This window comes from Schistocerca nitens, chromosome 12, assembly GCF_023898315.1.
Source record: "Schistocerca nitens isolate TAMUIC-IGC-003100 chromosome 12, iqSchNite1.1, whole genome shotgun sequence".
In the NCBI taxonomy this organism is placed as follows: Eukaryota; Metazoa; Arthropoda; class Insecta; order Orthoptera; family Acrididae; genus Schistocerca; species Schistocerca nitens.
Window position 1 is genome coordinate 168476470 of NC_064625.1, and position 24661 is coordinate 168501130.

General features: G+C 48.2%; 1 protein-coding gene across 1 annotated transcript in view; it reads right to left on the reverse strand.

The window, feature by feature from the left end:
* LOC126215237 (solute carrier family 46 member 3-like) overlaps window positions 1-23865 on the reverse strand; it is a 366563-nt gene extending 342698 nt beyond the window's left edge. Inside the window, exon 1 of the mRNA XM_049941901.1 lies at window positions 23686-23865. Coding sequence (XP_049797858.1) covers window positions 23686-23840 — 155 coding nt within the window. The 5' untranslated portion in view covers window positions 23841-23865. The remainder of the gene's footprint in view (window positions 1-23685) is intronic.
* Between the last annotated feature and the right edge of the window lie 796 nt (window positions 23866-24661).

The following is a 24661-nucleotide window of genomic DNA, read 5'->3' on the forward strand; positions in this document are numbered from 1 at the left end:
CGATATACTGTAGAAACTTAATGCGACGACATTTGACGATCGATATTTATATTTATCGTTATTTGTCCTACGTTGTCCCATCCCTACTTAGCGTCACTCTACAGCCACCATTGTCGACGTGAAACTAAAAACGACGACTAGTCGAATTCCACGCCACGATGATGAGGCAGACTGACAGCTCGACCTCCAGGCCCTGAGAAGGCCACGGGGATTACCGAGTGCTGGCTGTTATGTTTTTGAATGGCGTGTGAAACCATCCAACGTCTGCAAAAAAAGAGAGAATTTGTCACTGCCACACACCACAATGGTCCCTCCATCCTTCACTTTTTCCTTTTCTACTTTTTTATGCCCTTTTACACGTTCCCCGCTGTTTTTCATGCTGTTTCCCAGAATCGCTTCCCACTGAAGTGGGGATACTTCCTAAACACCAGGACCTCCTCTTTTTCCCAACCGCACGTGCGCCATCACATACACACACACCCACACAAACAAACACGATTATTGGGGAGTAGTACTTGGATACAGTAAGGGTCTATCTCCAAAATGCTATTATGAAGCAGCCACGGAACCCGTTCGCCTCGCTGCTATAGAACGTTCCAAAGTGGACTATCGTGGGACTTTCGACGATTTCTTGATAGCATTGAACGTCGAAATTGATCACATTGAAATTTTTGTTGTCTTTTAGTAAATTAGATGTGTTATTGTCTGTATTATTCACTGAGATGACAAGATTCATAGGGTACCTTCTGATATCGCGTTGGACCTCCTTTTGCCCGGCGTATTTCACCAACTGGACGTGGCATGGATTTAACAAGGCGTTGGAATTATTCAGATATTCTGCCTCTACAACCGTCGATAGTTGCGACAGATTTGCCGGTGCACAATTTGTGCACGTATTCACGTCTCGATTACGTCCCATAAACTTTCGATGGGATTCCTGTTAGGCGATCTTCGTGGCCAAATCATTCGGTCGAACTGTCCAGAACGTTCTTCCAACCAGTCACGAAGAATTGTGGCCCGGTGACATGACATCGTTGTTTGCGAACATGAACTCCAGGAATGGCTGCGAATGGTTTGCAAGTAGCCGAAGATAACCATTTCTGGTCAATTACACCTCCAAATGAAAACAGCGATATTTGACTGTATTGCCGCGCGGTCTAAGGCATCATGTCACGGTACGCGCGGCTCCTTCCGACGAAGGTTCGAGTCCTCCCTCGGACATGGGTGTGTGTGTTGTTCAATTGGCTCTAACCACTATGGGACTTAACAGCTCAGGTCACTTGTCCCTCAGACTAAGAACTACTTAAACAAACCAAAGGAGATCACACAGAGCCATGCCCGAGGCAGGATTCGAGCCTGCGACCGTAACAGCCGCGTGGTTCCGGTCTGAAGAGCCTAGAACCGCTCGACTACAGCGGTCGGCTGTGTCTGTTGTCCTTCGTGTAAGTTAGTTAGATCAAGTAGTGTGTAAGCTTAGAGGCCGATGACCTCAGCAGTTTGGTCCCATAATACTTACCACAGGCCGGTCGTTGTGGCCGAGCGGTTCTAGGCGCTTCAGTCTGGAACCGCGTGACTGCTACGGTCGCAGGTTCGAATCCTGCCTCGGGCATGGATGTGTGTGATGTCCTTAGGTTAGTTAGGTTTAAGTAGTTCTAAGTTCTAGGGGACTTATGACCACAGCAGTTGAGTCCCATAGTGCTCAGAGCCATTTGAACTTGCCACAAATTTCCAGATTTGACTGTATTGTTGTTTAATTAACTACGACCGAGGTTTCGGCCATTTCTGCTATTTTCAACTGAATCGCATAAAAGACTGAAACCTGAGTCGTAAGTAAAATTGTGGTGCGTTCATTTAAATATTATTGCAAGACTGCTGAACATCAAAAACTGTTTAATTATAGGTTCAGATGGACCAGAGGACCACTTCATTCCATGTAAACACACCAGCACCATTATGAAGCTACCACCAGCTTCCTCAGTGGTCTGGCTCCATGGCTTCGTGGAGGTCTGCGTCACCATCTACCATCAGCTCTTACCAAATCAAATCGGGACTCATCTGACCAGACGACGGTTTTCCAGTCGGGTCCAACCGACATGGTCCCGAGCCCAGGAGAGGCGCTGCAGGCGATGTCGCGATGTTAGGAAAGACTCTAACATCAGTCGTCTGCTGCCATAGCCCATTAACGCCAAGTCTCACAGGACTGTCTTTCGTCGTACATCCGACATTGATTTCCGCAGTTACGGCTCTAAGCACTATGGGAATTAACATCTGACGTCATCAGTATCCGTCCGGCCGTGGTGGCCGAGCGGTTCTAGGCGCTACAGTCTGGAACCGCGCGACCACTACAGTCGCCGGTTCGAATCCTGCCTCGGGCATGGATGAGTGTGGTGTCCTTGGGTTAGTTAGGTTTAAGTAGTTCTAAGTTCTAGAGGACTGATGACCTCACATGTCCCATAGTGCTCAGAGCTATTTGGACCATCATAAACCTAACCTAAGGACATCACACATATAGCCATGCCCGAGGCAGGATTCGAACCTGCGACCGTAGCAGCAGCACGGTTCGAGACTGAAGCGCCTAGAACCGCTCGGCCACGACGGCCGGCTCTGCAGTTATTTCACGCAGTGTTGCTTGTCTGCTAGCACTGACAACTCAACGCAAACGGCGCTGCTGTCGGTCGTCAAGTGAAGACCGTCGGCCACTGCGTAGTCCGTTGTGAGAGGTAATGCCTGGAATTTGCTGTTCTCGGCACACTCTTGACACTGTGCACGAAGCAATATTGACTTCCTTAACAATTTCCAAAGCGAAATGTCCCAAGCATCTAGCTTCAACTACGACTTCGCGTTCAGAGTCTGTTAGCTCCCATCGAGTGGCCGTAATAACGAGGGAAAGCTTTCCACATGAATCGCCTGAAGACAAGTAACACCTCCGCCAATGATCTGCCCTTTTATACTACAGCCACGTGCATAGCCTGTGTGCATTTCGCTGCCCCATGACGTTTGGAACGTCAATGTAGTTAATACTGTGCTTCAGAAACCACGTAATAAGTAAATAAATTGTTTTTCCTTCCTTTTGACCGTCTTGTGGGCCTCTACCCTTCATAGTTCTATGAAACGACTCCTCAGAAAAATTATGAATGACTGTGCTGGTAAACTTCTACGTTATTTGATTTTCAAACAGCTGAACAAAACAACGTACTCACACATTTTTCTCTTTACTTATTCTGATCAACACTTAACTGAGACAGAATATTTTTAGCGCAACGCAATCTGACCTTCAATATTCCCTACAAAAGAATAGCCCTGACTAACAATAAGCTATACCTTTCATGAATCACTTACCTCACAAAAATCTTCGTTACTCGAACTACTGCAATACAGCGAGCGCCACTACTGACAGCTAAATAAAAGGTTCAAACTACTGAAGGCACTAACTACTGATAGGCATAGTTAGCAAATGAAAGATTTTGATAGAAAACAAACAATGTATTTACCTTAATAATGTTCAAAAGCGTTGAACGGAACGGACAGTGTCTTGAAAGGAGGGTATAAGATGAACACCAACAAAAGAAAAAGGACGATAATGGAATGTAGTCGAGTTAACTCGGGTGATGCTGAGGGTATTAGATTAGGGAATCAGACATTTAAAGTAGTAATGGAGATTTGCTGTTTTGGGAGCAAACTCGCTGGTAATGGTCGTAGTAGAGAGGACATAAAATGTAGAGTGGCAATGGCAAGGAAAGCGTTTATGAAGAAGAGAAAATTTGTTAACATCGAGTATAGATTTAAGTGCCAGGAAGTCGATCTGAAGGCATTTGTATGGAGTGTACCCATGTATGGAAGTGAAACATGGACGATAAATAGTTTGGAAAAGCTTTCGAAATGTGGTGCTACAGAAGAATGCTGAAGATTAGATGGGCAGATCACATAACTAATGAGGAGGCATTGAATACAATTGGGGAGGAGTTTGTGGCACAACTTGACTAGAAGAAGGTATCGGTTGGTAGCACATGTTTTGAGGCATCAAGGGATTACCAGTTTAGTATCGGGGGGCAGCGTGGAGGGTAAAAGTCGTAAAGGGAGACCAAGAGATGAATACAGTAAACAGATTCAGAAGGATGTAGGTTGGAGTAGGTACTGGGAGATGGATAAGCTTGCACAGGACAGAGTAGCATGGAGAGCTGCATCAGACCAGTCTCTGGACTGAAGACCACAACAACAACAATATTCAAAATCAATATACACTCCTGGCAATTGAAATAAGAACACCGTGAATTCATTGTCCCAGGAAGGGGAAACTTTATTGACACATTCCCGGGGTCAGATACATCACATGATCACACTGACAGAACCACAGGCACATAGACACAGGCAACAGAGCATGCACAATGTCGGCACTAGTACAGTGTATATCCACCTTTCGCAGCAATGCAGGCTGCTATTCTCCCATGGAGACGATCGTAGAGATGCTGGATGTAGTCCTGTGGAACGGCTTGCCATGCCATTTCCACCTGGCGCCTCAGTTGGACCAGCGTTCGTGCTGGACGTGCAGACTGCGTGAGACGACGCTTCATCCAGTCCCAAACATGCTCAATGGGGGACAGATCCGGAGATCTTGCTGGCCAGGGTAGTTGACTTACACCTTCTAGAGCACGTTGGGTGGCACGGGATACATGCGGACGTGCATTGTCCTGTTGGAACAGCAAGTTCCCTTGCCGGTCTAGGAATGGTAGAACGATGGGTTCGATGACGGTTTGGATGTACCGTGCACTATTCAGTGTCCCCTCGACGATCACCAGTGGTGTACGGCCAGTGTAGGAGATCGCTCCCCACACGATGATGCCGGGTGTTGGCCCTGTGTGCCTCGGTCGTATGCAGTCCTGATTGTGGCGCTCACCTGCACGGCGCCAAACACGCATACGACCATCATTGGCACCAAGGCAGAAGCGACTCTCATCGCTGAAGACGACACGTCTCAATTCGTCCCTCCATTCACGCCTGTCGCGACACCACTGGAGGCGGGCTGCACGATGTTGGGGCGTGAGCGGAAGACGGCCTAACGGTGTGCGGGACCGTAGCCCAGCTTCATGGAGACGGTTGCGAATGGTCCTCGCCGATACCCCAGGAGCAACAGTGTCCCTAATTTGCTGGGAAGTGGCGGTGCGGTCCCCTACGGCACTGCGTAGGATCCTACGGTCTTGGCGTGCATCCGTGCGTCGCTGCGGTCCGGTCCCAGGTCGACGGGCACGTGCACCTTCCGCCGACCACTGGCGACAACATCGATGTACTGTGGAGACCTCACGCCCCACGTGTTGAGCAATTCGGCGGTACGTCCACCCGGCATCCCGCATGCCCACTATACGCCCTCGCTCAAAGTCCGTCAACTGCACATACGGTTCACGTCCACGCTGTCGCGGCATGCTACCAGTGTTAAAGACTGCGATGGAGCTCCGTATGCCACGGCAAACTGGCTAACACTGACGGCGGCGGTGCACAAATGCTGCGCAGCTAGCGCCATTCGACGGCCAACACCGCGGTTCCTGGTGTGTCCGCTGTGCCGTGCGTGTGATCATTGCTTGTACAGCCCTCTCGCAGTGTCCGGAGCAAGTATGGTGGGTCTGACACACGGGTGTCAATGTGTTCTTTTTCCATTTCCAGGAGTGTATATGATCAATTGATGACATGCATCTTTACAAATTTCCTTTTTCTGGCGGACACACGTCCAGATCGTCCGTTCTCAAGACTGCCATCTCTCTCTCCACATCCACCACTGCTGGCGGCTCACCTCCAACTCCGTCCGGCCCCGGTAGCTGAGTGTTCAGCGTGACAGACTGTCAATCCTAAGGTCCCGGGTTCGATTCCCGGCTGGGTCGGAGATTTTCTCCGCTCAGGGACTGGGTGTTGTGTTGTCCTAATCATCATCATTTCATCCCCATCGACGCGCAGGTCGCCGAAGTGGCGTCAGATCGAAAGACCTGCACCAGGCGAACGGTCTACCCGACGGGAGGCCCTAGCCACACGACATTTCATTTCACCTCCAACTCCGCAACGCTACGCGCTGTTCACATCCGACTGCCCAACACTACAATGGCGAATATTACAACAATGCCAACCAGCCACAGACTGCACACAGCACAGTTAGTGACTTTCATACAAGGCGCTACGTGGCTTTACCAACATATTATTAATTTTGCATCACGAGCTCAACTATTCTCCATCCTCGTGAAGTCACTTTTTATCTAACAGAGAGCGCACACTAGCAAAAACCTCTTCACAGTAAATACCACACGAAACTAAACAAAATTTGACGTGACGATGACAGCAACATGACTGCGTTGACAATGTTTACAAAGGGCACTCACTGTTTAGAGTTTCTCCGCTTATTGTTTCGGGCAAAGGAAATACAACGGCTTGAAATCTCGCACGTAAAGTGTTTCTAAAGCTAATGAACAGAAGAATGATTCAGCAGGGAGGCGTGATGCGAAGTTTCTACTTGGCGTCGCAGGCTTCGTCATTATCTACTAGACAACATATAATACTCTTTCAGCACACAATAAAATAGTGCACAAACGCAGCAAAACTAGCAGATAATGGTATCTGCTGAATAAAAACGTATTTCCAAATTTGTTTCGTGAAGTAAGCAGTCAGAAGAACGTATGTGCCCATACGTTTCGTGCGCAGCTCGTGGTCGTGCGGTAGCGTTCCCGGTTTCCGCACCCGGGTTCCCGGGTTAGATTCCCGGCGGGGTCAGGGATTTTCTCTGCCTCGTGATGACTGGGTGTTGTGTGATGTCCTTAGGCTAGTTAGGTTTAAGTAGTTCTAAGTTCTAGGGGACTGATGACGATAGATTTTAAGTCCCATAGTGCTCAGAGCCATTTGAACCATACGTTTTGCTGATCCGAAAATAAAGGTGCACTGACTCGAGACAGAAGAACGTAAGAGCCAATACGTTTGTTGTTGTTGTGGTCCTCAGTCCTGAGACTGGTTTGATGCAGCTCTCCATGCTACCCTATCCTGTGCAAGCTTCTTCATCTCCCAGTACTTACTGCAACACACATCCTTCTGAATCTGCTTAATGTATTCATCTCTTGGTCTCCCTCTACGATTTTTACCGTCCACACTGCCCTCCAATGCTAAATTTGTGATCCCTTCATGCCTCAGAACATGTCCTACTAACCGGTACCTTCTTTTTGTAAGTTGTGCCACAAACTCCTCTTCTCCCCAATTCTATTCAGTACCTCCTCATTAGTTATGTGATCCACCCATCTAATCTTCAGCATTCTTCTATGGCACCACACTTCGAAATCTCTTCTTGTCCAAACTATTTATCGTCCATGTTTCACTCCCATACATGGCTACACTCTACACAAATACTTTCGAAACGACTTCCTGACACTTAAATCTAAACTCGATGTTAACAAATTTCTCTTCTTCAGAAACGCTTTCCTTGCCATTGCCAGTCTACATTTTATATCCTCTCTACTTCGACCATCATCAGTTATTTTGCTCCCCAAATATCAAAACTCCTTTACTACTTTAAGTGTCTCATTTCCTAATCTAATTCCCGCAGCATCACCCGACTTAATTCGACTACATTCCATTATCCTCGTTTTGCTTTTGTTGATGTTCATCATAAACCCTCCTTTCAAGACACTGTCCATTCCGTACAACTGCTCTTCCAAGTCCTTTGCTGTCTCTGACAGAATTACAATGTCATCGGCGAACCTCAACGTTTTTATTTCTTCTCCGTAGTCTTTATTACCTACTCCAAATTTTTCTTTCTTTTTAAACGTAGTAGCCATGAAAAGTCTTCCTTCCACATATTTTTCTTTGCATCCGTAGCAACAACAGTAATTCACCATCGCTATTACACTATCGACAAACGGTGAAAACACAATAAAAACTCTTGATATTATAAACTTCAAACTCTGCGGAAAGAACAGACGCACAGCGAAGTCCCGAAAACACGTGACAATCCTGGTTTGATGTCGACAACATGCGCAGACCGCAGTGCTCACTCCAGAGACATTTACTCTACGAGTCCCTGTAGTGCGGCTAGCTGCGTGCTCTCGTGGTGCTCCCGCGAGCCTCGGACGCGGGCGAGAAACGCCAGCGGCGATGCCGTCACGGTCTGCAGCGCCGCGTGGGAGGCGGGGGCGGCGGGGGACCTCAATCTGCGACGGCCCGGTGCGCGCGTGGAGGATGTTGCCGACAGCGCCGGCCGCCGCTGCCCCAACCTCAACCTCACCCTCAACCTCAACCACAACGGGCTCCTGTGTTCATCGAGCAACAGTACTGCGGAGAGCGTAGCACCGGTACGTTCTCGACGGCGTTGAGGTCTTCAGCTCAAAGGCTCGGGTGACGCAGCTATCCACCCTACACTGACTGGCCTTTAGATTACAGCCACTGCCCGCCCCGAGACGGAAAACACGCAGCTGACGTGAAGAGGGCAGTGCTCCGAGGTGACAAAAGTCGTGGGACAGCGAATGCACACACACAGCTCTTTAAAGTCAGTACCGCTATTAGACTGTTTTTTATTTGCAGTGTTACATTTAGAGGATCATGATTTCGGCTTTAAAGTGTCATTATCAAGTGTATTAAGTCTTATACAGTGCCTAAGATGGCATACTGTCGTATTTAAAATACACTATTAGACACATTGTCTGTCTGTCTGTCTGACTATCTATCTATCTATCTATCTATCTATATCCGAATTCCGCTCCAGCTACCGCCGGGTCTGGGTGCTGACGAGTCCTCTCCATTTGGCTCGGTCCTCCCACCAATTCACTTGCTGCCAGGTCACACCTCTCCTTTCCACAGATATTCTCACTCCCATTTTCCACCGTGTTCTTGGGCGCCCTCTAGGTCTTTTCCCATCCATCTTTAGTTCTTCCATAATTCTGGGGAGTCCTGCCCACGCATCCTCTTAACATGCCCATACCATCTTAATCTCTTTTTTTAATTTCTTCTCTCATACTTTCTTGTTTAAGGTCCTTTCTGATCTCTACTTCCTTACTCTGTCCATTCTTGTTTTTCCCTTAACTCCGGCCGGCCGGAGTGGACGAACAGTTCTAGGCGCTACAGTCTGGGACCGCGCGACCGCTACGGTCGCAGGTTCGAATCCTGCCTCGGGCATGGATGTGTGTAATGTCCTTAGGTTAGTTATCTTTAAGTAGTTCTAAGTTCTAGGGGACTGATAACCTCAGCAGTTAAGTCCCATAGTGCTCAGAACCTTAACTGCTCAGAGAAATATCATTTCCCCTGCTTGCAGTCTGCTCCAGTCCCTTTCTGTCATTATCCATGTTTCTCCACCATAGGTGACATTGTCTAAGGGTCAATATTTCTGGTAAAAAGTCTACTGCTTTCTTTTATCACTGAGTATGCCATCTTAGCCACTGAATTCAGCCAAGACGGTATACTCAGTGATAAAAGAAGGCAGTGGGCTTTTACCAGAAATATTGACCCTTAGAAAATTCAAATAGTGTATTTTAAACACGACAGTATGCCATCTTACGCAATGTATAACACTTAACACACCTGATAATGGCACTTTGAAGCAGCAGTCATGATCGTGTAAATGTAACACTGCGAATAAAAAACAGTCTAATGGCGTTATTGACTTTAAAGAAATATATTATGACTGTGGCCCCAAATTATGAAAAAATTATTTAAAAAAATGATTACATACAGTACTGGCCATTACAATTGCTACACCAAGAACAAATGCAGATGGTAAACGGGTATTCATTGGACAAATACACTCCTGGAAATGGAAAAAAGAACACATTGACACCGGTGTGTCAGACCCACCATACTTGCTCCGGACACTGCGACAGGGCTGTACAAGCAATGATCACACGCACGGCACAGCGGACACACCAGGAACCGCGGTGTCGGCCGTCGAATGGCGCTAGCTGCGCAGCATTTGTGCACCGCCGCCGTCAGTGTCAGCCAGTTTGCCGTGGCATACGGAGCTCCATCGCAGTCTTTAACACTGGTAGCATGCCGCGACAGCGTGGACGTGAACCGTATGTGCAGTTGACGGACTTTGAGCGAGGGCGTATAGTGGGCATGCGGGATGCCGGGTGGACGTACCGCCGAATTGCTCAACACGTGGGGCGTGAGGTCTCCACAGAACATCGATGTTGTCGCCAGTGGTCGGCGGAAGGTGCACGTGCCCGTCGACCTGGGACCGGACCGCAGCGACGCACGGATGCACGCCAAGACCGTAGGATCCTACGCAGTGCCGTAGGGGACCGCACCGCCACTTCCCAGCAAATTAGGGACACTGTTGCTCCTGGGGTATCGGCGAGGACCATTCGCAACCGTCTCCATGAAGCTGGGCTACGGTCCCGCACACCGTTAGGCCGTCTTCCGCTCACGCCCCAACATCGTGCAGCCCGCCTCCAGTGGTGTCGCGACAGGCGTGAATGGAGGGACGAATGGAGACGTGTCGTCTTCAGCGATGAGAGTCGCTTCTGCCTTGGTGCCAATGATGGTCGTATGCGTGTTTGGCGCCGTGCAGGTGAGCGCCACAATCAGGACTGCATACGACCGAGGCACACAGGGCCAACACCCGGCATCATCGTGTGGGGAGCGATCTCCTACACTGGCCGTACACCACTGGTGATCGTCGAGGGGACACTGAATAGTGCACGGTACATCCAAACCGTCATCGAACCCATCGTTCTACCATTCCTAGACCGGCAAGGGAACTTGCTGTTCCAACAGGACAATGCACGTCCGCATGTATCCCGTGCCACCCAACGTGCTCTAGAAGGTGTAAGTCAACTACCCTGGCCAGCAAGATCTCCGGATCTGTCCCCCATTGAGCATGTTTGGGACTGGATGAAGCGTCGTCTCACGCGGTCTGCACGTCCAGCACGAACGCTGGTCCAACTGAGGCGCCAGGTGGAAATGGCATGGCAAGCCGTTCCACAGGACTACATCCAGCATCTCTACGATCGTCTCCATGGGAGAATAGCAGCCTGCATTGCTGCGAAAGGTGGATATACACTGTACTAGTGCCGACATTGTGCATGCTCTGTTGCCTGTGTCTATGTGCCTGTGGTTCTGTCAGTGTGATCATGTGATGTATCTGACCCCAGGAATGTGTCAATAAAGTTTCCCCTTCCTGGGACAATGAATTCACGGTGTTCTTATTTCAATTTCCAGGAGTGTATATTATACTAGAACTGACTTGTGATTATATTTTCACGCAATTTGGGTGAGAGATCTGGAGAATGTGCTCGCCAGGGCAGCAGTCGAACATTTTCTGTATGCAGAAAGGCCCGTACAGGACCTGCAACATGCGGTCGTGCATTATGCTGCTGAAATGTAGGGTTACGCAGGGATCGAATGAAGGGTAGAGCCACGGGTCGTAACACAACTGAAATGTAACGTCCACTGTTCAAAGTGTGGTCAATGCGAACAAGAGATGACCGAGACGTGTAACCAATAGCACCCCATACCATCACACCGGGTGATGAGCCAGTATGGCGATCATGAATACACGCTTCCAATATGCGTTCACAGCGATGTCGCCAAACACGGACGCGACCATCATGATGCTGTAAACTGAACCTGGATTCACCCGAAAAAATGACGTTTTGCCATTCGTGCACACAGGTTTGTCGTTGAGTACACCATCGCAGGCGCTCCTGTCTGTGATGCAGCGTCAAGGGTAACCGCAGCCACGGTCTCCGAGCTGATAGTCCATGCTGCTGCAAACGTCGTCGAACTGTTCGTGCAGATGGTTGTTGTCTTGCAAACGTCCCCATCTGTTGACTCAGGGATCGAGACGTGGCTGCACGATTACAACCATGCGGATAAGATGCCTGTTATCTCGACTGCTAGTGATACGAGGCCGTGGGATCCAGGACGGCGTTCCGTATTACCCTCGTGAACCCACAGATACCATATTCTGCTACCAGTCATTGGATCTCGACCAACGCGAGCGGCAATGTCGCGATACGATAAACCGCAATCGCGATAGGCTACAATCCAACCTTTATCAAAGTCGGAAACGTGATGGTAGGCATTTCTCCTCCTTACACGAGGCATCACAACAACGTTCCACCAGGCAACGCCGGTCAACTGCTGTTTGTGTATGAGAAATAGGTTGGAAACTTTACTCATATCAGCATGTTGTAGGTGTCGCCACCGGCTCGCACCTTGTGTGAATGCTCTGAAAAGCTTATCATTTGCATATCACGGCATCTTCTTCCTGTCGGTTAAATGTCGCATGTCATCTTCGTGGTGTGGCAGTTTTAATGGCCAGTAGTGTAATAATATGAGCCGTAGTGTTAAAAATAAAGGGATGTGAATTAGTAATATGCAGTCTTGAAGGATATAAGGAAACATTCTGAAAACAGATAGTCAGTCATAAAATAATGCAGATGTAGACGTGATCACAGCGGTTGGACTCTTCACCACTGGGAAACCGTGGCCTGCTCAGGTGAGTCCCGACGTCGGTTGGTGAGAGTTGTTGGCTGGGTTTGAGTCTGCCGCAGACTCCACGAAGCTATGGACCGAAGTTGTTGTCAAGACACTGTGCAAGTGGTGGCTCCACAATGGTGTGTACGTGTTTACATGGAACAAACTGGCTCTTCTGGTTCAACTATACCGACTAAAAATGGTTATGTTTGGCTACTTGGGGACCATTTGCAGTCATTCATGGACTTCGTGTTCCCAAACGACGATGGTATTTTTATGAATGAGGATGCGCCGTGACACTGGGTGACAATTGTTTGCGGTTGTGTATTGAGAACACCACATTTCAGGCATTATTTCTCACCACTTTTGTGGCAGTAGACGGCAGATGCGAGTGCCTTTTCTACCAGAGCCACATCGCCTGCAGTGCCTCTCCCTGGCTCGCGAACACTTCGGTTGGACCCTAGACTACTTGAAAACCCTGGCCTGATCACTTTACAGCCGGTTTTGGTGTGGGAAATGAGTGTCCAGTTAATGACCCTGTCAGGAAGGTCGCAGTTCGTAGTAATAGCCTGCAAATCATCGAGTAAAACTGAAGTGATATCAGGTGTTCCCCAGGGAAGCGTCCTGGGACCTCTGCTGTTCCTGGTCTATATAAATGACCTGGGTGACAATCTGAGCAGTTCTCTTAGGTTGTTCGCAGATGATGCTGTAATTTACCGTCTAGTAAGGTCATCCGAAGACCAGTATCAGTTGCAAAGCGATTTAGAAAAGATTGCTGTATGGTGTGGCAGGTGGCAGTTGACGTTAAATAACGAAAAGTGTGAGGTGATCCACACGAGTTCCAAAAGAAATCCGTTGGAATTCGATTACTCGATAAATAGTACAATTCTCAAGGCTGTCAATTCAACTAAGTACCTGGGTGTTAAAATTACGAACAATTTCTGTTGGAAAGACCACATAGATAATATTGTGGGGAAGGCGAGCCAAAGGTTGCGTTTCATCGGCAGGACACTTAGAAGATGCAACAAGTCCACTGAAGAGACAGCTTACACTACACTCGTTCGTCCTCTGTTAGAATATTGCTGCGCGGTGTGGGATCCTTACCAGGTGGGATTGACGGAGGACATCGAAAGGGTGCAAAAAACGGCAGCTCGTTTTGTATTATCACGTAATAGGGGAGAGAGTGTGGCAGATATGATACGCGAGTTGGGATGGAAGTCATTAAAGCAAAGACGTTTTTCGTCGCGGCGAGATCTATTTACGAAATTTCAGTCACCAACTTTCTCTTCCGAATGCGAAAATATTTTGTTGAGCCCAATCTACATAGGTAGGAATGACCATCAAAATAAAATAAGAGAAATCGGAGCTCGAACAGAAAGGTTTAGGTGTTCGTTTTTCCCGCGCGCTGTTCGGGAGTGGAATGCTAGAGAGATAGTATGATTGTGGTTCCATGAACCCTCTGCCAAGCACTTAAATGTGAATTGCAGGGTAATCATGTAGATGCAGTAGACTCGAGTTGTGGGGACGGCCACTTGTTCCACCAGAATAATATTTAATTCAAACCTTTTTTTCCTCGCTGCCATATTTTTCATGCAGGCCATATAAATTGAACCGACTATGACTGTTCAGACTGTTCCCGGCCATTTCGTGTCTTTGCGACTGGGAATCGTTCCCATCCACGCCTTCCAATGCACGATCACGCTTGCTTCCGCACGAGGCCTTTCCTTGAATTTGCTGCTTCAGATATATCGCCATGGAATATGCTGTCCATCATTTGATGCGTCCCTTGTCCGTCCATTTCATCAACGTCTGCTTGTTTGTGTATACCGTTAGGCTCTCACCATTCTTCAGGTTTACTTGAAGCTAGCGAATTGTTTTCTGTACATTCTACGAACAACGTCTGTGAGCTTAGTCGATAGTCTGTCTATAAATCTGCAATAGTGTACCAGTTATCGGAGTGAATACAGAAACGATTTCCGAGCAAGTCACTAGCAAACTCCAAAACAGTTCGAGAAATTTTATTTTCAGGCTAATCAGTGTCGTAATTTGTGCCCTTCTCCATCTACATCTACGTCTATAGTCCGCGAGCTACGTTGCGGTCTGTGGAGGAGGGTACTTTGTGGCCGCGCGGAGTAGCCCCCTGGTTTGAGGCGCCATGTCAGAGACTGCGCGGCCCCTCCCGCTGGAGGTTCGAGTCCTCCCTCGGGCATGTGTGTGTGTGTGTTGTTCTTAGCATAAGTTAGTTTAACGCATTAGCGCCATGCGTTGCCATACGGCAACGTTTGTAACACTTTTTTAAAATCGTTGATTCCACGACATCAACGAAGCGAGAGCGTTGGCAGCACTGGATTCAATTCCGCAAGACTGTAAAGATCACTACAATGCAACAGTTTTAATAATACGTTTAAATTCTGCGGCGTAAGCAGTGTTGGAAGTCATCGTTTGCTGATTGATGGCCGGCCGAAGTGGCCGCGCGGTTCTGGCGCTGCAGTCTAGAACCGCGAGACCGCTACGGTCGCAGGTTCGAATCCTGCCTCGGGCTTGGATGTGTGTGATGTTCTTAGGTTGGTTAGGTTTAAGTAGTTCTAAGTTCTAGGGGACTGATGACCTCAGCAGTTGAGTCCCATAGTGCTCAGTGCCATTTGAACCATTTTTTGCTGATTGATGAAGAAAAATAAAGTTCGAGTAAGTATGTTTTACACAGTAACTTAAGATACATAATTTGGTTTTTTAGTATCGTTGTGCTTTAAATAAATATACATTCTTTGGAGGTTACTGCTTGCTGTGAAATGAATTACGTTCATTTAGGCCGTTTGAATGTCGGTGTAGCCATATGGCAACGTTAGGCGCTTGTACTCAGCAAAAGGACTAATTTTCTCTGTTTTGTTTTAGAAGAGGTTTCTCTCTTGCTGAGGCGCTGGAGATTCTTTATAATGACGATACTGGAGGTGATGTGTTTGTTGAACCCACAGATCCGAATAGAGAAGAATGATGGATTATTGTATGTGCGGTGGCTGGACAACTCAGTTGTCACAATGGTCTCTTCTTCATGTGGTGCACAAGAAGTGGCCAAGCCAAGAGATTCTCGCAACTAAAAAAGGGAAATATAATGATTCCCAGACCAAAACTGGTAGCCAAAATTAATACATCCTGTATATGGGAGGTATTGATCAGATGGATCAGAATCTAGCATGCTATCGCATTGCAATAAGAAGCAGGAAATGGTACTGGTGTCGGTTTACACGGATGTTAGACGTCGCCATACAAAACAGTTGGATTTTGTATAATATAGCAAGAAACCAAACTATTTCTCAGCTTGATTTCAAGAGAGAAAAAGCAACAGTGTACTTGCAGAGACACCAAACTTTACCAAAAGGAGCCGGGAGACCATCTGCATCAAGGGCATGTTCCGACAGCCGCATATCAGACTCAATTAGGTTTGATAAGACTGAACACCTCGTCCAGCACACAGAAGGAAAGAAGAAGAAAAGGTGTGCACACAAGGACTGTAAATCTATTGTGAGAACAATGTGTTCAAAGTGTAGTGTGGGACTGTGTATTGACTGTTGTATTCCATTTCATGTAAAATAGTGCTGAGTTCAAGGCTTGATTTTTGATTATTAATTGTACTTTGTTATAAAGTATCAATTGTATGATGAAGACTGAATAATAAATTTGAACAAAACTTGTATATGTAATAAGAAATTTCAATAACCTACTTATTTTACTTGAAGTTGTAATTCATATAGATGTAGGCAGTGTAAGCGCCTAGCGTTGCCACATGGTTCAAATGGTTCAAATGGCTCTGAGCACTATGGGACTTAACTGCTGTGGTCATCAGTCCCCTAGAACTTAGAACTACTTAAACCTAACTAACCTAAGGACATCACACACATCCAGCCCGAGGCAGGATTCGAACCTGCGACCGTAGCGGTCACGCGGTTCCAGCGCCTAGAACCGCACGGCCACACCGGCCGGCTTTGCCACATGGAAACATCAAATATATCACTAATGGCGGTAATGACATTCGTCGGATCAACTCTGTTGTGTAATTTATGCCTTTTACAGAATAACGCAAATATTTTTAAAAAATCACGAAAAAATTAATTCCGGCGCTAATGGGTTAAGTAGTGTGTAAGTCTAAGGACCGGTGACCTAAGCAGTTTGGTCCCTTAGGAATTCACACACATTTGAACATTTGGTATTTTGTGTACGACTGTCAGTTCCCCACTAGCCGAGCGGTCTAAGGCGCTGCAGTCATGGACTGTGCGGCTGCTCCTGGCAGAGGTTCGAGTCCTCCCTGGGGCATGGGTGTGTGTGTTCGTCCTTAGGATAATTTAGGTTAAGTAGTGTGTAAGCTTAGGGATTGATGACCTTAGCAGTTAAGTCCCATAAGATTTCACACAAATTTGAAATTTGAATTTGTCAGTTCCCCCTTTTCCTGTTAGTCGCGAGTGGTTAGCGGGTAGAGCAATTGCTGGTAAGCCTCCGTGTCTATGCGAATCCCTCTAATTTTATCTTCACAGTCTTTTCGCGTGGTATGCGTCATACGAAGCCGTATATTGGTTCACCGTTCTTAGATCGTACACTCTAGGAACTTGGATGGTAGACCACAACGTGATGCAGAACGCCTCTCCTGCAGAGTCTACCACTGACGTTGGCTGAGCATCTCCGTGACGCCTTCGCGCTTTCTAAGTCAACCTGTAACGAAACGATCTGCTCTTCTTTGGAGCTTCTCTATCCTCTCTATCACTCATATCTCGTACGGATCCCGTACTGACGAGCAATATTCAAGTGCCGCTGCAACCAGAGTTTTGTGAGCTACCTCCATTGAGGGAAGGTTAGATTTCCTGAGCTTTCTCCAGATATACGAGGGTAAGTCAATTATTATCCGCAATTTAGTTATTTTTTTTCAGAATGAGATTTTCACTCTGCAGCGGAGTGGGCGCTGATATGAAACTTCCTGGCAGATTAAAACTGTGTGCCGGACCGAGACTCGAACTCGGGACCTTTGCCTTTCGCGGGCAAGTGCTCTACCAACTGAACTACCCAAGCACGACTCACGCCCCGTACTCACAGCTTTATTTCTGCCAGTACCTCGTCTCCTACCTTCCAAACTTTACAGAAGCACTCCTGCGAACGTTGCAGGGATGCTAGTTCTGCAAGGTTCGCAGGAGAGCTTCTGTAAAGTTTGGAAGGTAGGAGACGAGGAACTGGCAGAAGTAAAGCTGTGAGGACGGGGCGTGAGTCGTGCTTGGATAGCCCAGTTGGCGCCGGCATGGTAGCTCAGCGTGTTCGGTCAGAGGGTTGACTGCCCTCTGTAACAAAAACTGAGCTAATCGATCAACGACGAACTGAAACGAGTGTCTTGCGACGTCCGCCCCGAGCAGATACAACGAACAAAAAACGAACAAAATGAGATTTAAAAAAAAAGTTGGTAGAGCACTTCCCCGCGAAACGCAAAGGTTCCGAGTTGGAATCTCGGTCCGGCACACAGTTTTAATCTGCCAGGAAGTTTCATAGTTATTTTTTGTAGTACTGTCGTTTTACGTTACAGACGCTTGCTCTGTTTATTTGTTGTTATATCTTTGCAATTTTCAAGCTGCTTGGTTAGTTTCGTTATCGCTGTCGTGCTGTTAACGATGGCTGCTCCGCTGTCTATTTGCACCAAAAAAGAGCGACGTTCAGTGTTTTGCGGTCGGAAGGCGTATCAGGGGCCGAAATTCATCGAAGACTTTCCTTACTGTACGGGAACACTGCTTTTCTATAACGGAGTGTCTACGAATGGCTTGAGAAATTCCGAAATGGTCGCACAAGTGTTACGCCCGATTAAGGAGCCGGACGACCGTTTACCGCCACAAAAGCGTTCACGTTGAAATGATTCTCTTATTCAGACGATTAACTATTGACGAAGTAGCACATCGTCTGCAAATTAGTCACGGTTCTGCCTACGAAATCATCGACAACATACTTGGGTTTCATAAGGTTTGTGCAAGATGGGTCCCAAAACAACTCACATAGTTGCATAAACAAAGGCACTTGGACATCTGCAAAAAACAATTGGATCGCTATGGTAACGAAGGGGACAACTTCTTAAACAGGATCATTACTGGTGACAAAACATGGATCCATCACCACGAGCCAGAGAGTAAACGGCAGAGTATGGAATGGAACATCCAAATTCGCCATGCAAGAAAAAGTTGAAGACCCAACCGTCTGTAGGAAAACTGATGCTTACGGTTTTTCGGACGCACAATATCTGGAACATTATGGGGAAAGGGGCACAACAATAAACAGTGTACGTTACAGTGAGATGCTTACTGCCAGGCTAAGGCCTGCAATTCGAAACAAACGCAGAGGATTTCTGTCAAAAGGAGTTGCGCTGTTGCACGACAATGCCCGACCGCATACTGTTGAAACGCTCCACATACCTTAAGAGCTATGAGTACTTATTTAGAAGAGTTGTGTTTTACGTTAGCGAAGATGAACAAGGGCTGATAGGTCTTAAAAATGTTTTTATTCCGGTCTATGATCACAATATCAATTCTTTTGACGATGACCGGTTTCAGCAGTTAGTGACCATCCTCAGGTCTTTTCTACACCATGTCCTAAAGTGATAAGGCTGTAACGCCTGCACTTTCGAGGCCACGTGGACTTGAAATCTTTACCTTGCTTTGCTCCATAAAAGCTTACACCCGAAGGGATTTGTTTCACAGTATTGAAGACGAGGAAGTGTTCATAGGTATCGGTTTTAGAGGCCATGTTTATTAGACAATTTTTTGCGCTGAATGATCGTTCCTGTCCTATCCCCAAATACTGACATTTCCTCCTGGGAATATACAGGGTGTCCCAGCTATCTTGTCCACCCAAAATATCTCTGGAACAATAGCAGCTATTCGAAAACGACTTTCACCGGTATTAATGTAGGGCTGGGGCCTACGAATGTACATATTTGGAAACATTCTAAAACGAAAGCATGTGTGTTTTTTAACACAAACTTATGTTTTTTTTAAATGGACCTCCTATATTTTTTCTTCAGCAATCCATAGCATGACAAAGCGCATACACAATGGCGTTGATTGCATCGCAATATTCCCATTACATCCCGAGATATTGAGACGCGAAGTTGACGCTTGAAACACCCGACATGTGCTGCTAGCGCATGTCCTGAGGCTCAGGCGTGAACCCCATGCTGCCCGTAATCGCGATGTGATTGACATGCGTAATCACACCTCCATACTTATCAAGAGGTCTGAAACATATAATACGGTCTGCTGCCATCCTGCATTAACGTCGTACATTCCAGCAGGTGTTTATCCCATAGGCTAGAGGTGATGCGGTTCTGTAACATATCTGTGTACCGCAACGTTAGTCACAAAGTGTGGTGTCACCGCCAGACACCACACTTGCTAGGTGGTAGCTTAAATCGGCCGCGGTCCATTAGTACATGTCGGACCCGCGTGTCGCCACTGACAGTTATCGCAGACCGAGCGCCACCACAAGGCAGGTCTCGAGCGACTTACTAGCACTCGCCCCAGTTGTACGACGACTTTGCTAGCGACTACACTTACGAAGTCTTTCTCTCGTTTGCCGAGAGACAGTTAGAATAGCCTTCAGCTAAGTCCATGTCTACGACCTAGCAAGGCGCCATTAGCCTTAGATAGCTTGTATCTAAAGAGTCTCACTTGTATCGCCACAATCTCCAGATGTCTCATCAAGAACGATGTATACAAGGATGTATTAAAAGTTAAGTATTCAAGGAGCTACGTACTTTTCTTTATAGCATCCATTAAGTCTCCTGTTTCAGACCTCACTGCATCCTTCGTGAGTTAGCGCGTTCATCTTGGCCGCCTCTTTCAATTAGTGTGCGTAGTGTTGGCAAGGCTGCCGACACTACACAGAGTTAACTTCGCTTATCGTTAATCCGTTACTAAAAGGTAATGCCGTTGAACGTTGAAACTTTACTTTACTGTAGATCTAGCGCAAGTGACAGTTGATCATTCACTCGTAATAGTAAAATTCATGTTGATGGTTTTGGTGAAACGAGCAAGTGGACTAAAAGTTTTACCGTTGTTTCGGACCTCTTGATAAGTATGGAGGTGTGATTACACATGTCAATCACATCGCGATTACGGGCAGCATGGGGTTCACGCCAGAGCCGCAGGACATGCGCTAGCAGCACATGTCGGGTGTTTCAAGCGTCAACTTCGCGTCTCAGTATCTCGGGATGTAATGGGAATATTGCGATGCAATCAACGCCATTGTGTATGTGATTTGTCATGCTATGGATTGCTGAAGAAAAAATATAGGAGGTCCATTTGAAAAAACATGTGTTAAAAAATACATATGCTTCCGTTTTAGAATGTTTCCAAATATGTACATTCGTCGGCCCCAGCCCTACATTGATACCGGTGAAAGTCGTTTTCCAATAGCTGTTATTGTTCCAGAGATATTTTGGGTGGACAAGACAGCTGGGACACCCTATATATATATATATATGGTTATACTTCCTAGCGTTACAAAGTCATCTACTCAGTCTATTTCTTATGTGGGATGACTGGTACTGGACAACAAATTCCAGTGTCCACGTTTAGTCAAATGGGGAGGTTCGAGATTGGAGAATCGAATCTCTGAGTGTGTAGAGATGATGGGTTTGGAGATGACGTCACAGACAGGACCCAGTAGCGAGATGTGTCAGACTTGTTGCTGCCACATGCCGTAAGTGTTGCTTCACGCAGTGGAGAATGGCAGAACAGAGGCAGCCGGTGATCGAGGCATTGCGAAGTAAGCGCGGCACAGATAGCCTTGCTGACTGTTGCAGTCTACCAACAAGCTGACGCAAGGACGCACACAGACCGAGCACCGAGCGAATCCTGGAGAGTGCTGAGTAAGGAGAAGTGAGGCCAGCACGCTAAGTTAAGCTGCAATATACTGCGGGAGTAATAACGAGAAGTTGCCACCGAGGGTACAAAACGTCCTCCTGCCAAATGTAAATAGTGGAGCGCAGGCAGCAACGGACAGAAGCCATTAGGAAGCAGTTCGGATCTGAGGACGGACGTGGTCCGTGTCCGAATGTTCAATCTTCGTAGGTGACGATTCCGGAAGTCTGTTCCAGCTCGCAGGAGTCATCTGTCCGCTGCCAGATGTCAACTTCAGCTCTGGAGGTCGGCCCGAGTGCGGTCGGCACCGTGGCTGAGGAACTGCAGCGAGAACTTCCAGCAGGACCGGCCGCAGCACGGTCTCGGTCACAGTCGCCGCTAGGGACAGAAGCCCGGACTTCACTGCAACCCGGCCACGCCACGTGGTCCGTCCACGACAGGACCTCGCAGACTGATGGCTTCCCAGGCGCCGGTGCAGCAGGCGTCGGCAGCTGAGCTCAAGCGACGCAGCTGCTGAACGGCGACGAGTTCATGTCAACCACAGGACATCCTGACTTCAGCGGAGCACTGGTGGCCTGAGGCTCGGAGTACGATCGTTGGCGCGCATTGCACGCATTGTCGGAGGATCCACACAGCAGCAGCCAGGGATCTGCAGGGCTGGGCAGCGACAGCGAGGGAGAATTTGTAAGGAAAGTTCGATAAATAATTGTAAAACTCCACGTCATGTCAGTCTTTGGCGCAGCCACTGTGTCTGCTGCTAACAAGTACGGCAGAAGTCATAACAAGTAGCAAACGGCCATAACAGACTGTTTATGTACACTGCTGGCCACCGTAAATGCAACACCAAGAAAGGCAAGAGGTAGCACAACAAGATTTATTTTGTAGATAACATGTTGACCAAGTATCAAATGATTACGTTTACAGACGTCTGTGACGTGTGGTTCCTGCCAGAATCAGTAGCCAGAGTAGCCGCCATTGTTGGAGATCACCGCTGCCACACGTCTCGGCATTGAGTCAAAGAGACGTTGCATGTGTTCCTGGGGTACAGCAGCCCAAGCAGCTTCCACACGTTGCCAAAGATCATCTGGTGTGGCAGCTGGGGATGTAATCTGGGTCACTCGTTGAGCAACCGTGGACCACATGTTTTCTATCGGCGAAAGATCCGGAGAGCGAGCCGGCCAGGGAAGCAATTCAATCTGGTTATTGACGAAGAACCTTTTGACAATGCGTGCCACGTGTGGTCGCGCATCATCCTGTTGAAATATCGCTGTGGCCGAGCCCTGAAGGTAAGGAAGGACAACTGGCTCCAGCACCTCGGATATGTAGCGCCGGCTATTTAAAGTACCGGCAATGCGTACTAGAGGCGTGCGAGAGTAATATCCAATACCGCCCCATACCATAATACCCGGTGCAAGACCAGTGTGGCGGTGCATAATGCAGCTGTCCAGCATCCTCTCTCCACGGTGTCTCCACACTCGAATCCGACCATCGTGGTGCTGCAGACAGAAGCGTGCCTCGTCAGTAAAGACAACGTCATTCCATTCTGCCGTCCACATCCGTCTGTCATCACACCATTGGCGACGGAGACGGCTGTGGTTCTGCGTCAATGGTAGACGAAGCAATTGACGTCTTGCGGACAGACCACTCTGCTCTAAACGGCGTCGAATGGTACGCGCAGACACTGGATGATGCGTTACAGACGCAATGTGCTGTGCTACGGTTCGGAATGTCACTGAGCGATCCGTCACTGCCATGCGCACAATTTGCCTATCAGCACGTGCAGTGGTGCACCGAGGTGAATGCGATCGACCACGTCGGTCCGTCGTACCCTCCTGCATCCAACGGTCACATATCCGCATTACAGTTGTTTGGTTTCGTCCAACACGACTAGCGATTTCTCTGTATGATAATCCACAATCTCGGTAAGCCACTATCCTTCCTCTGTCGAACTCGGATACTTGATCAAAAGATGTTCGCTGCTGTCTACGAGGCATAACTGATCGTCTTGTGAAACAACCACAAGGTAAACACACGTGCCGAACGTACACTCGTCGAAATCGCCAAGCCTTAAATGGCGCTATGAGGTGGCGCCACAGGCGCGCGTGATGTGCGTCTGCGCTGAAATTCTAATCAGTTGCATATCTCATCGCTGCAAACCCATGGTGTAAATTTCACTTGATTCGGATGCTTCCTTCAGGGTGTTGCAATTACGGTGGCCAGCAGTGTATATGGGGAACGGGAGCGGTCCTATCCCATATCTCTTGGGGACTGAAGACGGTATTCTCACGAACTGTACTGATACAAGACATTTGTGAGCTACCACAGTCATTTAGATTACAGACTGATACGCTACGCATGTGGCTGAGAGGCCTACCTGAAGATGGCCATGAAGGCGGTGACCCAGCCGCCGGTGAGGGCGGGCGGCAGCGCCTCGGCTAGCGCGGCGGCCTCGACGGGCCACGACCGGCAGTAGACGCACAGCATGAGCAGCAGGGCGCCCGTCAGCTCGCCGAACACCGGCGTCAGCATCAGCGGCTTCCGCCGGCCGTGCCGGTCCGACCACGCGCCCAGGAACAGCAGCGCCGCCGCCGGCAGCGACGCCTGCAGCACGGCGCGCCACGCCAGCACCGCCGTCACCAGCTGCTGCACCGCCGCCTCCTGCACAGCGCCGGGGGAGCGCGGGTCAATTGCCAGTACGGTGGCCACAAGTCCATAGCAGTGCTTACAACACACACACACACAGAGAGAATGGTCCAGAGGGCACACACGTCACTGAATTACATTGCTCTGGCACTGTGACAGCCAGATGCTGCACTGCTACCTCCTGCACAGTGCCGAGGCCGTGTGGGTCAACTGCCAGTACAATAGCTACACATCCATAGCAGTGCTTACAAAACACACACACACACACACATACACACACACACACACACACAGAGAGACACACACACACACACACACACACACACACACACACAGAGAATGGTCCAGAGATCACACATTTCACTGAATTACATTGCTCTGGCACTGTGGCAGCCAGATGCTGCACCGCTGCCTCCTGCACAGCGCGGAGGCAGCGTGGGTCAAGTGCCAGTATGATGGCTACAAGTCCATAGCAGAGCTTACAACACACACACACACACACAGAATGGTCCAGAGGGCACACATGTCATTGAATTATCTTCCTCCAGTACTGTCAGCTAATGCACTGCCGCCTCGTACACAATACCACAGGCTACGGGCCAGTACTACCACAATAAACATACAGCAATGTTTGCAACATGCAGATGAAATGGTCCCTATGGGTCCAACTCAGTGCCCATCTAAGGCATTGTACTGCATCTACATCT